We start from the raw sequence: 15,467 nt of genomic DNA on the forward strand, positions 1-15,467 counted from the left end.
CACATGGCTCTTATCTACGGGACTAGAACGTGCTTTACTCAGATTACAGAGAACTGTTTGGTTTACAAGAGATTTTTCAAGCAGAAGAATCCAGCCCCCGCATTCTGGCAGAACCAATTTAAGTTATTCGGGAACCCATAATTAGCTTGGAATCTTGAGATGTAAGACTGGTTTAATTCATTTCCCTGCCAATGCAGGCTGGATTTCTGTTGTACATTTAATAGTGCTTTGTCCAGTCTGATTTTAAAATGTGTCAAGTGATGGGATTTCTACCACTCTACTTGGGAGATTGTTCCACTGTTCCACTAACAGATCTCACTGTCAGGAAGTTTTCACTGATACTGAGTCTCAATTTTCATTAATGTCATCCTATTACTCTTTGTTAAACTCCTTTAAATTATGCTAGACAATTCTATTTTTGGTGTTTAACCCTTCAAATATTTGAAGATTTATATGCACCATGCGCTGTAGTCATCATTTAGCCAGGTTAAATATATTTAACCCATCCTCTCCAATCAATCAATCAATCAATCAATCCGGCCTCCTATTTTTTGTTGCTCTTCTCAGCCCGGTTCTATTTTGACATAGACATTTATGAATTATCACGTATAAGGAAGACCTGAATGTTGTGCAGTTTCATTCTGGTGAACTGGGGATTGAGATACTGTAGGCTGCTGGCATCCACCCATATGAAACACACCGATACAACACTCCATCTCTTCTCCACCCCCCAGAGATTTCCTGGAGTTTGCCTTTAATTATTAATGTAACAAATTTCTAAGTCTGTACTTACAAATATAAGCCTTAACTCCAAAGTGGGCTGATTTGGGGCTCTCTGAAGGACCTTCTTCCCTTTCTTCTAGCTCTTTTATTCCTCAGAGCTGTTTAATGGTAATGAGATCCATCTCATCTGGCTACCAAGGTGAGTCAGCAGATTAGCTCTGTATTTTTCTACAGGGTCCTGACACACAGTTACACAGTACTTTGTTAGGGGCCACATCTTGTTGTTTTCAGGAGTTTTAATATTTTTCACTTTGAAAGTGTATTACACCAGGGAAAAAAACCCCGTATTTAATTATGATGCCATGGAGCAGAAAGGCAGAAGCAGCAAGATGAGACCACATGTTAAGCAAGTTATGAGCCATTAAAAATACCCAATGTCATAGTTGTTGTTCTATAGCAGTATATTGAATTTTATACAGCCAGCAGCATTTCTTGTAAATAATGAACAACAATTCCATGAAACACAGCTCAAAAGAAAGCATCAGTCACATAACACAAAAACCATCCTGCCAAGGGCAGTGGGAATGGGCCCTGCCACTTGGATAGATGGCAAGCTAATTAAGATTTCAGTTAGCTGCACCTTTGTATCTTTACAGATCTCTGACTCCAAAGGCAGGGCCAGCCATCTGTCCAAACTTGTAACATTCAGCTTTTCACACTTTCCTTACCTTTGAGACTCCCTCGACGCTTAGGACACCTGAAGGTTCTAATCCACCATATGCTTCATTTGATTTCTGAATTGCACTTCAGCTTTCCCGTTCCAAGTAGTCATCCTTCAAACAAAAAAGCTTCAGCAGAAAAAAGATTCATCAGCAGCACATGGTTCTAGCCCAAAGGACACATACAAATTATGTCAGACTCGGTGCTCTGAACATTAATCTACCTTAACCCACTTGCTTCACATTTCAAATCAGCAAAACTCCTTGAGGCTTTGACACCACTAGCGCCGAATGTGTTAAAAGCTTAACAAAACCGATAGGTCCTGCATTAACTATACCTGCACTGAGTTTTATTCAGATTCAGAAAAAAAGAGTATGCAAAGTCTTGAAGCAGAAGATTATTTCATAGTTCATCAAAACTAGAAAGCCTCAATACATCCGTTTAACACTGAAATGCAGGATTGCAATGGAATGTTTTAAGGATGTCAAAGCAACAGCAAATCATGGGAAAGAACTGAGGCTTAAGAAGACAGTTAGAAAAAGTTCCTAACTGTCAGGGTGGTTAAACACTGGAATAAGTTGCCTAGGGAGGTTGTGGAATCTCCATCTCTGGAGATATTTAAGAGTAGGTTAGATAAATGTCTATCAGGGATGGTCTAGATAGTATTTGGTCCTGCCATGAGGGCAGTGCATTGGACTCGATGACCTCTCGAGGTCCCTTCCAGTCCTAGAGTCTATGAATCTATGAAAGAGTGTTTTGAAGGAATTTCCTCATTGCTAGAGAAACCAACCATCCCTAAATCGTAAAATCTTTGAACGCCTCATGCACACAGAGAAATTAAATGATTTGTAGGAAATGACAAACCTTCGGCACCTAGGATAAAAAGCCTGAGCCTTCACGAGTCCATAAAGAGCTCTATCAAGATACTTCTATGGCAGGTGACGCAAGCATTGCCATCTAACCGCTAACACTGTGAGCATTTACTATTTGTTTTACTGTCATTCCAGGAGTCCTAGTTATGGAACAGGATCCCATTGTGCTAGGTACTGTACAAACACAGAACAATGGCAGTTCTCCATCTTGATTGAAAAAAAAATAAAGATGGACCTGAAGAAATAAAAGATTTTTTACTAAGCTAATGAAAACTGCAATGCAACTAAAATTGAAAGAGTTTTCAAGGGGAAGTATCCGACAAAGAAATTAAAGCAAAGCGAGAGCCTCTTTCAAACACTGAATGCCACATACATTAGCGTGGAGATGTGTACCACAAACCAACTCGGGTTGTGATTTTGTTAGATCTGAGAAGCTAAACCTGGCCAGACAAGGTTAACAGCACAGTATTCAAGGCTAGAAGGGACCATCACATTATCTAGTCTGGCCTCCTGTATATTACAACCATTAAACTCCACCCAATTACCCCTGTATTGAGCCAGCAAACTGCATTATATTAAAGTATTACAGCCCTCAGGAGACCAAACTCTTGTGTGCCACAGGCCGAGAATAGAAGGGACTGAGGTGGACCAATGTTGGAGAAGACAAAATGGCAGGGAATTTATTTGGTGAGATATACCACCAAATATGATCCTAGCAGGTGCCACGTGCCCCATACTGCAGAGGAAAGTGAAAAAACCCAAGGTCTCTGCCAAGATGCCCTAGGGAAAAATTCCTTCTTGACCCCCAAAATGCCAATCATTTTCCCCCCGTGCATATGAGCAAGACCCACCAGCCAGGCATCTGAGAAAGATTACTATTCTCTGTACCACTTCAGAACATAAGCCCACCCCATTTGGTATCTCTTCTCCAGCCATGGCCTTCACTGAAACTTCAGAGGAAGGAAAAAACAAACACACCCCAGCATACATCGGGGAAGCCCGGAATCATAAGATTCAGGAAGTAATGGCAGTGATTCATATAGGTGACATTTTTGTTTCAGAGTCAATAAACCCGTATTGTGATAGAGAGCATTGTACTCTTGGGGTGGCATGAGACCAGGGTCCAGACCACTTGCAATCTTTAAAGTTCCTAATGGACGTTTCTCAAGAGTAGAGGGCACTAGCTTGTGTTCTGAGTGATTACATTTTGTCTTCTTATTTTACCTCCAGTTTGAGTGGGAGCGAGAATACTGCTTCACTTTGTATCCTAAACAGTAGTGTACTCTGTTCAACATCCAACATGTTCTACCCCAGATGTGGCTGCAGTGATTATTATATAGTTTGTAGCATGCTTGAAAATCCTTCAGGATGAAAGACAAGCAAGATCACCATCATCACGTCAATGATTTTGTGCCATTTTCTTCCTCTAAACACGCATACAAAACTTATTTAGAATTCTGAAAAAATAAGTCACTTCATTTAAATTAATTTATTTTTAGAATATCCCTTTTAATCCTGCATGCATTTTTAGCACAAAAATTGAATTTTATCAGAGCCTCCTTTGTAAAAGTTAGTACTTTACGTATAGAAATGTGGCTGTTTCAACAGTTCCTTTGTTGCATATCCCATGTCTGCTAAACCTTGGCAACACTGTCAGTCAGTGACCGACATAAAGTTCAATAAAAAAAGTTTACTGAATATCCTCTGTTTAATGTAAACAAGGCAGGAGGCAAAATAAAAAGTGTATATATAGAGAGTAATTATTTTACCGGGCACAGAAAATATTATTAGTGATCATGGTTGGAAAGCCCTGTATGATATGCATTATATATGTCTGGATTTATCATACAACCCAAAGTACCACGCAATCTGTAGATTTTACATAGTACTTAATGGTAACATTTCTCTAAGACAAATAATGATGTACTTCATAATTGAATGGTAACTGTGTAGTCATACAGCAATGCATGGTAGGAAATTACCATGTATTTACAAAGCAATTCCATGATTACTTGTGCCCTGTAAAATCAAGTGTAACCATCTTTACACTAGCAATAGTGTAAGCAAGCTCAGGATTTCAGTCCTTATAGATACATAGGTGATGTACAACCAGACTGAAGCCGAGTATCAAATCACAGCTCCCATATTGCACTAATGAATACATTATACGAACATTACATAGACAAGATTTGAATACTAGGAAGATTACAGTCATAATGGAAACAGACTAAGGACAAACTTCTGTTCTAGCAGATGTCGCATGTTGCTTATTACAAAAGTTTCTACATCAGAGTCTAAATCAAATACATACAATAAATGGCAGAAAAATAAAAACGTGTCCTTATTTACAAAAATGTGCATCAGGGTAAAATGCAGTTCGAATTTGCTTACTTAACCAAAATTATCCCAGTATTTTCACCTCAAATATTTCAAAATAATACTCTTAGCCATATTTTTCCAAAGGTGATCAACACCTGCAGTTCCCATTGACACTGGAAAGATTTGCGGGTACTCTGAACTTCTGAGTATCAGGCCATGTTTCTCAGATGTCCACTTGTGGGTAATAAATAACCGCACACACACACACACACACACACACACACAGGTCAACTCAATGACATGCATAGATTCAATGAGTAAAAATATGGAGTTGAACTAATTTTTACTTTTAAAAATAAAAGTGCATAAAGACCAAGAAACAAAATTAAACTATTTCCATCTCTTAATTAAGAGTCAATCGCTTTTACAAAAATAAAAGTCACTGTCACAATTTATGGTAATTATTGTAAGCAGCACCTATACAAACCAGAAGGACGCCAGCTTTTCCTAGCATTGCTTCACTTGCTATCAAGACGGATCAGCTTTTTATAATTTGTGGCCTGAATAATATTTGGTTTGTGAAATAATATCACCATGGCTACTAAACACACTGAAGACTGAATGCTAGACAATTACATCTTGAATTTAAGAATATTTATAGTGATATCTTATTGTTCAACTGCAAGCATTAAACAATTGGGCTTCTAGCTAGGTAAATCATTTTGTATTTAAAAACTACAGACTCTGCAGTTATCCTTGCATAAACTAACTGATGCAATCCCTTACTGTGTAATTAGCTCCGATAGCAGCAACGGATTAAAAAAAATTAAATGATGTTCATGTCTCCATCTGAGATCCTGCACCTCTGACGTGGATTTATAACTATCATATTGTTTGGAATGCTCTAATGTGGATTTTGTTTTTTCTCACTCTCATTTTTCATAGCATTATGTCTGCTACAGTTTACATTGCAGATGGGACTTTAGGAGTATTCTAAATATCAGAGGGTTTTTTTTTTTAATAAATAATGAAAACAGGATTAAATTTTGCAGCAAGTGTAATTAAACTCAAGCTAAAACCTAAAACAACAAAGGCCTGATTCAGCAAAGCATTTAAGAACATGCATAACTCCACTGTTGTTCAGCACAACACTTAAACACTAGCTTAACTTCATGAGTTTTCCTAACTCATATTCATTTAAAATGGGTCTTAAGTAAATGCTTAACTTTAAACTCATGCTTAAGTGCTCTGCAGAACCAGGGCCTAAATTATCAAAAATGTATGCGTTAAACATAAATCTACACACATACATACTTTTTTATACTGTGTGTACAGGCAGGTACATTATATTAATGAAGCGTCTCAAAATGGATCATTTGTAGGATACATTACACTGGGGGGGGGGGGGGGGAAATCACTTGCTACTTTCCAAATACCCATGTAAAGAATGGGAAGGAAGAGAAAGTACCCTTTCTTAAATTCTATTTTACTAAGCTATTTTGGTATGAAAACACTGGGCCACATTCAGCAAAGCTGGTGCATATGGCTGTTAAGTCCCAGGTTCCTGCCGCTACCAGCTCTTGAGAACATCTTTCATTCTAGCTGAAGTGCCAGAGTTCCGCTGATGGGAGGACCTGTAGGGAGCTACTGAAACATCTTACTCCCTGGTCACAGCCACTTTTGGGCAATGCTTTTTCTCTTTTGGAGTGGTACTCCACATTTCTATCTGCCTGTAACCCTGTCATGTTCACCAGCAGGACCCTCAACTGGAGTTTATGCTGTGAATAAGTGGGGAATTTCGCCCATTAACTGTGAGAATGTTCAATTTTGTTGGACAAGCCACCTGGTAACTTCAGGAGTTTTTCAAAATCCAGATTCCATAAATGTAAAAAACAAACAGACATCAAAATCATGGAGGGCCAGATTCTGATCCCAGTTATGCTCATGGAAATCAGGAGGAATGCTAGTGACTGATTAAATTAGTCCAGATTTACACTGAAATGAGATCAGAAACTGACACTCACTGTCCAACCGGATATTAAAAAAGACAAAGAAATGGAATATGAACATTAAGGGCTCAATCCTGCTTGGTCTGTCTGTGCTACTGTGTCAATAGGAAGGTATTCTCCTGTGTAACCAGGCAGGCAGGTCTCTCTCCAGAGATCACCAAGAGTGATATGAAGGTTAAGGAGCACATCCTGCGCTTCCAGCCTGCTAGCGCTTCAATGCCGATGTCAGCAGCAACTGCTAGCTGCAGTCATTCAGGAGGAACAGTAGCAAAGGATGCTAGCGTATCCTTGGCCTGAGATGGAAATTCCTGCTCTGGCCGGTAGAATTCATGTTGCAAAGAATACACTGGGGAAACATCTTTGCATCCCAGTATTGTGAAAACCAGTGGAGAATTTTGGTCCTAAATATTGTATCATCCCTTTTACTGCTGCCCAAAACAGTATCAGTCACTCTTTCGTCTGGACACTATGGTTACGTTCAGACAAGCAATAAAACATTTTAAAAATAACAGAACATTTACACTGCCAATTTTCAAGGCACAAAATATTCTTAAACCAATGTTAAATATCATTTTAAAAAATACTGGTTTTAGCAACTACTATTAATGACCTGTATAATAGCATCTTTGTAAAACTGACATGGATCAAACAAACTGGAGCTCACATACAAAAATCTAAGGCAAGTCTAGTTACACAGCTGAACTCAGGAGAAATCATTTGGAAAGACAAAGAGCACAGCACTAGAAACATGCATACTTAGGATATGATCGTTGTCTACATACAGGCCCTGATTCACCATGTATAATTTCATTAATATAAGGAATTACATCAATCTAAAACTGGAATAACCCAGTGATGAATCAGAATTCACCAGCCCAGAATTCATTACAATATAAGAAGATTCACAAAAGTAGAATTCATCCCACATGGATCATATCATACTACATATGCATTAGCAGAACTTTTCATCCTCTCTCCAATGTTTTAGATGGTATCACTTGTATCTACACATGCTGCTTTACTCTTTTCCTTTCATATTTTCAACTGAAGAGAAAAAACTTATGACATGAAAATATTAGAGAAATAGTTTGATATTCTAAAAAGCAATAGTGATCACAAAAGACAATTTAAGTATATGAGCCCCAGAGCATATAAAAAATCCTTACCACCTAAAATGTTGTTAAAACAATGGCCTGGTAACCAAAGTTCTGAAGTTTGTGGCTCTTCAGACATTTTTTTCAGCTCTTCAAACAGTGACTGGAAATGTTATGTTTTGTCTGCCCTGAAGTCCCTTTGATTGCATCCTGGGTTCAATGTCCATTTGATTACATTTCCATCAGAGTGCAGCGAGTGCCAAGAAATCATGAACAGTGGCCAAGAACTCACCCTCCACTGCCATCCATAACAACTGTCAAATTATATCAACCCTTTGTTAGGAGACTCTCTCTCTTCTTGTCTGGTTGAGTCAATAGTCTTTTTTAACTGAAACACACTCGATTTTGTAGCCCAGTCACTTCAAGTGGCTGCTTAGGGTGTAGATGAGGCATGGTATTTCACAAATGCAATCGCTGCTAGCTCTTTACAGAACTCTTCCAGTACAATCACGCCCTCCAGCAACGTCATGTGGTCAATACTGGGAAAGGAAAAAACAACAGGAGCTAAGAAGAAGCCGCACACGAAAACAGTTTGTGTGGAGGATTTGCAATTTATTTACTTACATGGGCCCTTCAGGCTCCAATCCAAGCAGACGCTTTCTGACCAGCAGAAGTTTGGGAGTGAAATCCGGTATGCGCTGTATTCTCACCATAAGATCTCCAACAACCTGCAAATCACACAGAGGCAAAGTAGTAGTATATGAAGTGAGAGCCAAATAAAGAGACAGCCAATGAGAGTTCAAATAATGATCAATTTACACAGCTGTTAATTCATCTTCACAATTGCCCAACATGGGTGAGGGATATTCAGAATCTTTCTGCCACTGAATCCTCACACTCAGCGTGATCTAGTTTGCCAGCCATCTCCAACATACCCTCATGTTATTTTAGAGTGGCATGGCAACAGGGCAGCTTGCCCCTGGGGCTGGAGAGCCTGGGGCTAAGCCAGTGCTCATTACAAGATGAGCCTCAGCTGAGAGGAATCAAATGCTTCCAATAAAAAAAGGCAGCAGGAAGCTGCAGGCGGCTGTATAGTTCAGACTTCCCAAGGCAGGAAGTTTGGTTAGTAAACCGAGAAAGCTCAGAAAAGAGGAGACTGTGTGGACCTGGGACTGGTGAGGAGGAGGAGCAGCTACAAGGAGTTTGTCTCCTTCTAGCCAGATGAAGCCTGTGAGTGACAGCAAAGAGAGCTCAAAGAAAGAGCAGAGCTAGAAGGGGACTGCAGAGGGAAGCTGCAGGGAGAGAGGGTCTCCCAAAATGACCCCTGAGGAAGGGACAGCCCTTCTGGGAGGAAGGGCTATGCCCAGTTTAAGGGTGGATGGAGATTTCTTATGTGTTTGTTTTGGGCAACTTTGTTAACTTAATTAAAAACCCAGACCCCAAGAAGGGCTCTGACTTTGTTTAGAGAGCCCTGAATAAGGGGAAAGAGGGTCAGGGCACTGCAGAGTCCATGAGGGAGAACTTGGGTGGCAGCCATCACACTACAGTCATCTTCACATAACACGATGCCTCTGCTGGGTGGAGGAACTGAACTTGGGGATCTCTGAATCTAAAATCATGTGCCTTTGGGTTGTACAGACTCAAACCAATTTGTAACCTAGTCACTAGACAGTGTTAGTGCATAAGAACTAAAAACATTAGTAGGACTTAGAGATGTGTGAACAGTTGATGAACAGAGACTTGAAGTCCCAATAACTGTAGGCCCAATTCACTGCTCTATGAATGGCTCTACAGTTATATTAGTGGTGAATTTGGCTCCCTAAATATTGGTATAGGAAACTAGCCAATAGCTTATTGGCTTTAGCGACTGCAGAAGGGGTGATGGACACCATCTTGTGCAAAAACCCAGTTCGAGCAGCTTACGTTGGTGTTTGACCACGCAACAGTGGCTTAAATCATATCAAAGAAGCCAGAGGCCATAAACGCAACATAAACAAGTCAAAAAGCCCTTGGCTCTCAGGACTCCTATCTCCATCTACCTCCCCTGTGCTTCCAGGGGGTTCTAAATCTCTCAGCAGTAGCATGATGCTAGCTCCTCTGGCAGAGAGTCGTTGCTCCCTGGACGTTTCAAGCTCTTCTGCCCCAGCTCCTTTTCATCCTCTTCCTCTTTCTTTATATGTGGGCTTGCAGTGATTAGTTACAGCCATTGGGGACCAGGTCTCTTCATAACTGACATTTCTCAGAGGATCCCCGGTGGAGCTGGTTTTGCTGTCTGCAGACAGGAAGGGTTCTTAACATGTTCCTGCCTGTATTTTGTGTGTGGTTTGCAGACCTCATCATACCCGGGATCAGAGGGAGAGATGAGATCAGAGGGAGATATGGGAGACTTGAGGTAAGTATAGCAATTTTATAGTGGACATAGATCGACAGTAGGGTTACAGGTAGGACAGGATGAATGAATCAGGCTTGAAGGGGAGATGATGATATGCTGTAGCACATTCCATCCAAAAGCACAGCATGTTCAGGAGTGTAATTGACTTGTGCCTCAATAAAACCAGCTCTTTCACAATCCAGTTCTAGTGCAGACATATGCGCGTACTTATGGCATTACAGGACACTGCCATGTCAATGATTCCAACAGGACCCATTCAGAATGAAAACAACTTTATTTCAGGATTAAGGGCAAAACCTTGAAAGAAATCATTTACATCCACATCTTTGAAACTCAGCAAACATGGCAAGTAAAAGAATTTCAGAGACCAATGGAGAGTAAATGGATTTACTGAAAAGTGTATTCTCCAGCGTTATTTGGTATGAAAATCCATATTCAGTGCTTTTTTTTTTTTTTTTTTTTTTTTTTTAAGTATTTTCCTTTCAACAGACCAGTTGCCATACTAAAGCCAAAATTACCTTCCTTTAGCATTCATTACAAAGCTATTAAGTTTATCACCATTGTAGCCACATATAAATGTTAGTTGGTCGTTTACTCACCCTGACAATAACGGAAAAGAGAGATCGACAGCCTGAAGCCAGATTTACATAGGGATCCAAAAGGTATTCGTGGATGTGTGGATGGGGAAACAGGGAGAGTTTGGACAACACTGATGTAACTTGTAAATTTACATCGTATGGCTGCGAACAGACAAGAGGACATTATTTGTTAGTTTCATTACGACTCCCTCTTCATCTACCCCATGCTTATGCAGCTACTTTCCTTTAAATCATGGGTAGCAAGTCAGACCCAAATCCTCCCATCCCCACAACAGCCTCACAACTGAGGTGTATCAGCCCTGGACTTTCCCGCTCTTGCAAGCTGCATCATTACCTAATGTATCAGATGCAGGAGATGAGGCTGGCTACCGAAGTGTAATGGACTGAAAGTAGCTACGCCCTAGCTGCAGTATATACATGCTCTCGAGATCTGATCATTAATAAATTGTCATAACAGAAGAAACTGAGCAACAGATTACATGGTAATGGGAGTCATATAAAGACCTAAGATAGGTAGATAAATGACTAAACTAAAATTTTCCTCACAATAATAAACAAATGATCAATGTCAAAAAGATTTATAAATAAAAGAAACAACAGAGTAGGAATGTGACCAGTTAGCAATGGCTACTACTCAGGCTCTTTGCTATTGAACGGGAAGTCTATAATTGCCAACGTTTACACGTGTTTTCATTGTGTGACTTCACACTTGAAAATCCTTTTTTAATTGTTTTTATTTGCTATGGGGATCTTTATAGCTCTGCCAAGGCCTTCGCTGATATCTACATTTCATATTTGGACAAAGCTCACAACACTTGCCAAGGTAGAATCATGCTGCAGTGGGAAAACCCCCAGAACGAATGGCTGCGGAGTTACCACTTATAGAAGTACTGTTGGCATTAACTGTGTATCAGATCATCAAAGTGGTTGAGAAACCCACCAGAAAATCTCTGATCACAGCCAGAATGATACGGAGTGAGGGTGTTTGCCAGCTGCCCCACAGTTAGTGAGAATTCTCCGGAAAGTCAGGAGACAACTAACAATAACCATGTGCTGAGGTAGCAATTACAGAAGGTGTTTATAGAAGCTGTTGCTGTCAAAACTAGAGGGAGTATTGTGATACTTGGGCCTGCAAATGTACCCTACTTGTGAGCTCAACTGTACAAAGTGAGTGACAGTTCATAAAATGCCACAATAACCTATAACAACAAATATTGATGGGAAAAGGTATAAAGACAAGACAAATTCAATTAGACCAAACAAAAAGGCTTTCTGATATAACTCAAGAACTGTATTAAGATCATAAGTGATAAACAAAAGCAATGAGAGATCAGAAATCAATGAACCAAAATTGTTGTGTCAGAAATTAGGCCTAATATGTGGACAAAAGAATAAGGGGATGGGCCATTCTACTCTCATCACTCCCCTTCGCTGCTGTTCAAGAGACTTTAGGGATAAAAACTAGCTACTGGAGCAAGCTTTACCATCATGGCTACCATCCCCACCATCTCCTGGGAGCATGGACCTTCACCCTAATCCTGACCAAACCCAGTCAGAGAGGGAGCCAGATGACATCGGCACCTGCTCCAGCTCAATCCCGAATACTACTTGGGGCATGAGACCTTGTCACGCCCCACCCTCTCCAGTGTCTTCTTTTCCTTCCCCACACTTCTCCTTTTGCCTTCTGTCTAATAAGACTCTGACTCAGCCAGCCAAGACTGCATATTTTGCAACAGTGTTGTAAGCCTGTGAGCAGAAACAGGCAGCTAAAAGCAATGCCCTACCTAAACAGATCTATGCTGATACAAGTTTGCCAGGTCTCCCTGTGGCTGATAAGACCATGTTCTGGGCCTGTGTTTGTCCAGCAGTGAGACTGCAAGTGAGAGTCAACAGCAGAGACAGAAACTGCATTTTTTTTCTTTGCTGCATCATTAATAAAAGGTTAAAAGGATGTTTAATGGAGTGTTTTCCATGGTTCTAAGCAGGCTGAGGTCTCTGTATACCAAATCTTGTTGAACGCCGTTTAATGTTGGACAGTTTCAGATCAGATTAACACCTTTGACTCTCTGGACCCATTTGTTCCATCAAAATGAATACGACTGTATGAAAAACAGGAAGAAGGAACCTAGAGGTGCAAAGAGGAGTTCTGTTACAGCAAAATTAATGGTGGTGTGTGGTTGTAGCTTAATAAAAAGCAGGACTGTTTAGTGGAGAATTAGGAGGCTTTTCCTAGCTCACTTTTAGGAGCCAACCTTGTGGAAGTATTGAGCACCCTCAGCTTCCACTGAAGCCAATGGCAGGTATGGGCACTTAGCACCTTGCAGAATTGATCTCTAATATTTTGGGTTAATTTACATCTTTAGTAACAGATTTAGATTCTGTTTCAGAGTGTGTGCGCGCGTGCCTACATATTGTGACAAAGCTCTGATCTTGTCTCCGTGGGTCCCGCGTTTCCTGGCGGATTTCGCTAGCCTCAGAGGCTCAGTGTGCCCCTCCATGTAGCCCTTCTCTTGCTCTAGAGGCAAGGGTCACAGCCTACTGAGCCATTTTCATCATCAGCCAGCAAGGGAGGTGAGAAGCTATCCTCCCTTGTACAGTCTCTGTTATCTCCCAGTTCTCTGTGATTAATCGGGTGGGTGGAGGGGGGAAGGGGGAAGCCCGGGCCCGCCCTCTACCCAGGGACCCTAATAGTATCAGCTATGGTAGCTGACTTTTTAGAAACAGGACACATACAATTTCCTAGGCCGCTTCCCCACAGCAGCTTCACCCTTACTTCAGGGCCTCCTTCCTTGTGCCTGATATGGTTTACACTGCTCAGTCTCTCCAACAGCGTGGCCTCCTCCTACAGCTCCTGACACCCCACCCACCCCCGACTAACTGGGAGGCTTTTAACTAGTTTCAGCCAGCCCGATTGGCTTCAGATGACCCAATCAACCTAGCTGTCCTCCCTGCCTTCTGGAAAGATCTTAATTGGCCCCAGATGTCTTAATTGACCTGGAGTAGCTGCCATTTGCTTATCTTGGTATCAGGGATTTGTTTAGCCTGTGGCTAATATATCTGTCTCCCACTACTTTACTATAGCCATCTGGCCTTACCCCATCACAATACAGAATTTAAATATCTGATACCATTCAATGTTCGTGCATTTAAATACTCTTCTCTGGAAGGTGGTGTTTTTGGGTTTTTGTTTTTGTTTTTTAAATCACACATACGGTTTGAAGTCTCAGAATTCTCTCTAAAACTTGTTTAACATATAGATGTGCATCTTAGACAGCATCCTCCAACAAATACACGCCATTATCAGCATTTTGCATTCTAGTGGGCATCTTTCAGCCTGAATTTTAGATAAACACTTTAAAATCACTGTCATCTGTTGAAATCACAAGTCAGCTATCATACCTATGGCCCCATTTCTAATTTAAGGGAGAGATGATTTTATATGTAATGCAAATGATAAATAATAATAAGCGTGCAATGGGAATTATTTTTCTACCTCAGCCTCCATCTGTAAAATGTTGATAATGATACTTGGCCAACTTTGTAAACAGCTGCAAGATCTCTTGGTGAAAAGTGCTATAAAAGAGCTAGGTGTTATGATTAATATTATTTGGAGGATTGCTGCACCTGCATGGAACGCTGTTGATTTCAATGCCGGATCAGTGCCCAAAATCTTTGTAATTCAAGCTCAGCCTTGGGTTAAATCAGGTTGAGACTTTCAGGATCCCCAGGTGAGAACACAGTTTATGCCCCATTCTTTGTGAACAGCTGTTAAAGTATCTATTAAAGAAATAGCATAGAATCTCTCTAGAATAAGATTAAAGTGCTGTTGACTCTTCCTCAATGATTACTAACTACATTGACACACACATTAGAAAGACAGGGACAGGAAAATGTGAAATACAAAACCATGTTTACGGCTTGTACTGTATTTATCTTCCTTCACTTTTATTCTGTAGTAGGAAGAACACCCACAGGTAGCCAGGCCATCTAGTGACAGCACCAAGTACTGCAAGGTGGAGTAGAAGGTTTGGATGTGGGGCTAGGAAACCTCCATGACCAGTCCCACGTGGAGGAAGTATTTTGCGCTGCTTTCTAGTGACCTTTTTACCCCAAACAAACCCTAACCAAATACCAAAGGCAGCACTGTCAAGTACTGAAGGAAGCTCCAGCCTTCCTTGATAAGAAAGATTTTCAGGGAAAAGGATGTAATCAATGGGTAGCTTTAAGAGGATTCCCTCAGCCCACAAAGCGAATCCATTTCCATGAAGCCTGATCTTCATCACAGCTTTTATTTGTTCCTGGTGCTTATTCCTCAGCTAGTGATTATCTCCACACAGGAATCCCATTGGGAGAGAGGTGATATTCTAACTCAGCACAAAATCTCAAAACAGTTGGATGATCTTTCTAAAATGATTGGCAGTGGAATACTTAATGCTGACATTTTAAATATCATCATTATACTTCAGAGATAATACCCCACTGAAGTGTGAGGGAGCAGTTAACACCTCTTTTCTATGTTTTTATCACATGCCATTCAAAGGGGGATTGAAGTACCTTACAGATTAGTTGAAATAAATATACAAACTTCTTTGTTCTCTCTCCAACCCTAGCCAGTGGGAATTATATTTGTCTATCAGCCTCCATCTGTACTGGTTGGTACTTGCCTTCCTTTGTAAACAGCTTTAGGAGACGCTGTGTAAGAGCTAGATATTAGGATAATTATAATCTGGAGGTGGTGT

General features: G+C 40.6%; 1 protein-coding gene across 1 annotated transcript in view; it reads right to left on the minus strand.

Annotated features, from left to right (window-relative positions):
- Positions 1–4,960: 4,960 nt before the first annotated feature.
- The window catches only part of FHIP2A (FHF complex subunit HOOK interacting protein 2A), a 48,216-nt gene continuing 37,709 nt past the window's right edge, over positions 4,961–15,467 (minus strand). Inside the window, exons 15-17 of the mRNA XM_005293858.5 lie at positions 10,729–10,869; positions 8,362–8,465; positions 4,961–8,276 (exon numbers count right to left, since the gene is read on the minus strand). Of these exons, the coding sequence (XP_005293915.2) occupies positions 8,171–8,276; positions 8,362–8,465; positions 10,729–10,869 (351 nt within the window). The 3' untranslated portion in view covers positions 4,961–8,170. The remainder of the gene's footprint in view (positions 8,277–8,361; positions 8,466–10,728; positions 10,870–15,467) is intronic.

This window comes from Chrysemys picta, chromosome 7 (assembly GCF_011386835.1).
Source record: "Chrysemys picta bellii isolate R12L10 chromosome 7, ASM1138683v2, whole genome shotgun sequence".
Lineage (NCBI taxonomy): Eukaryota > Metazoa > Chordata > Testudines > Emydidae > Chrysemys > Chrysemys picta.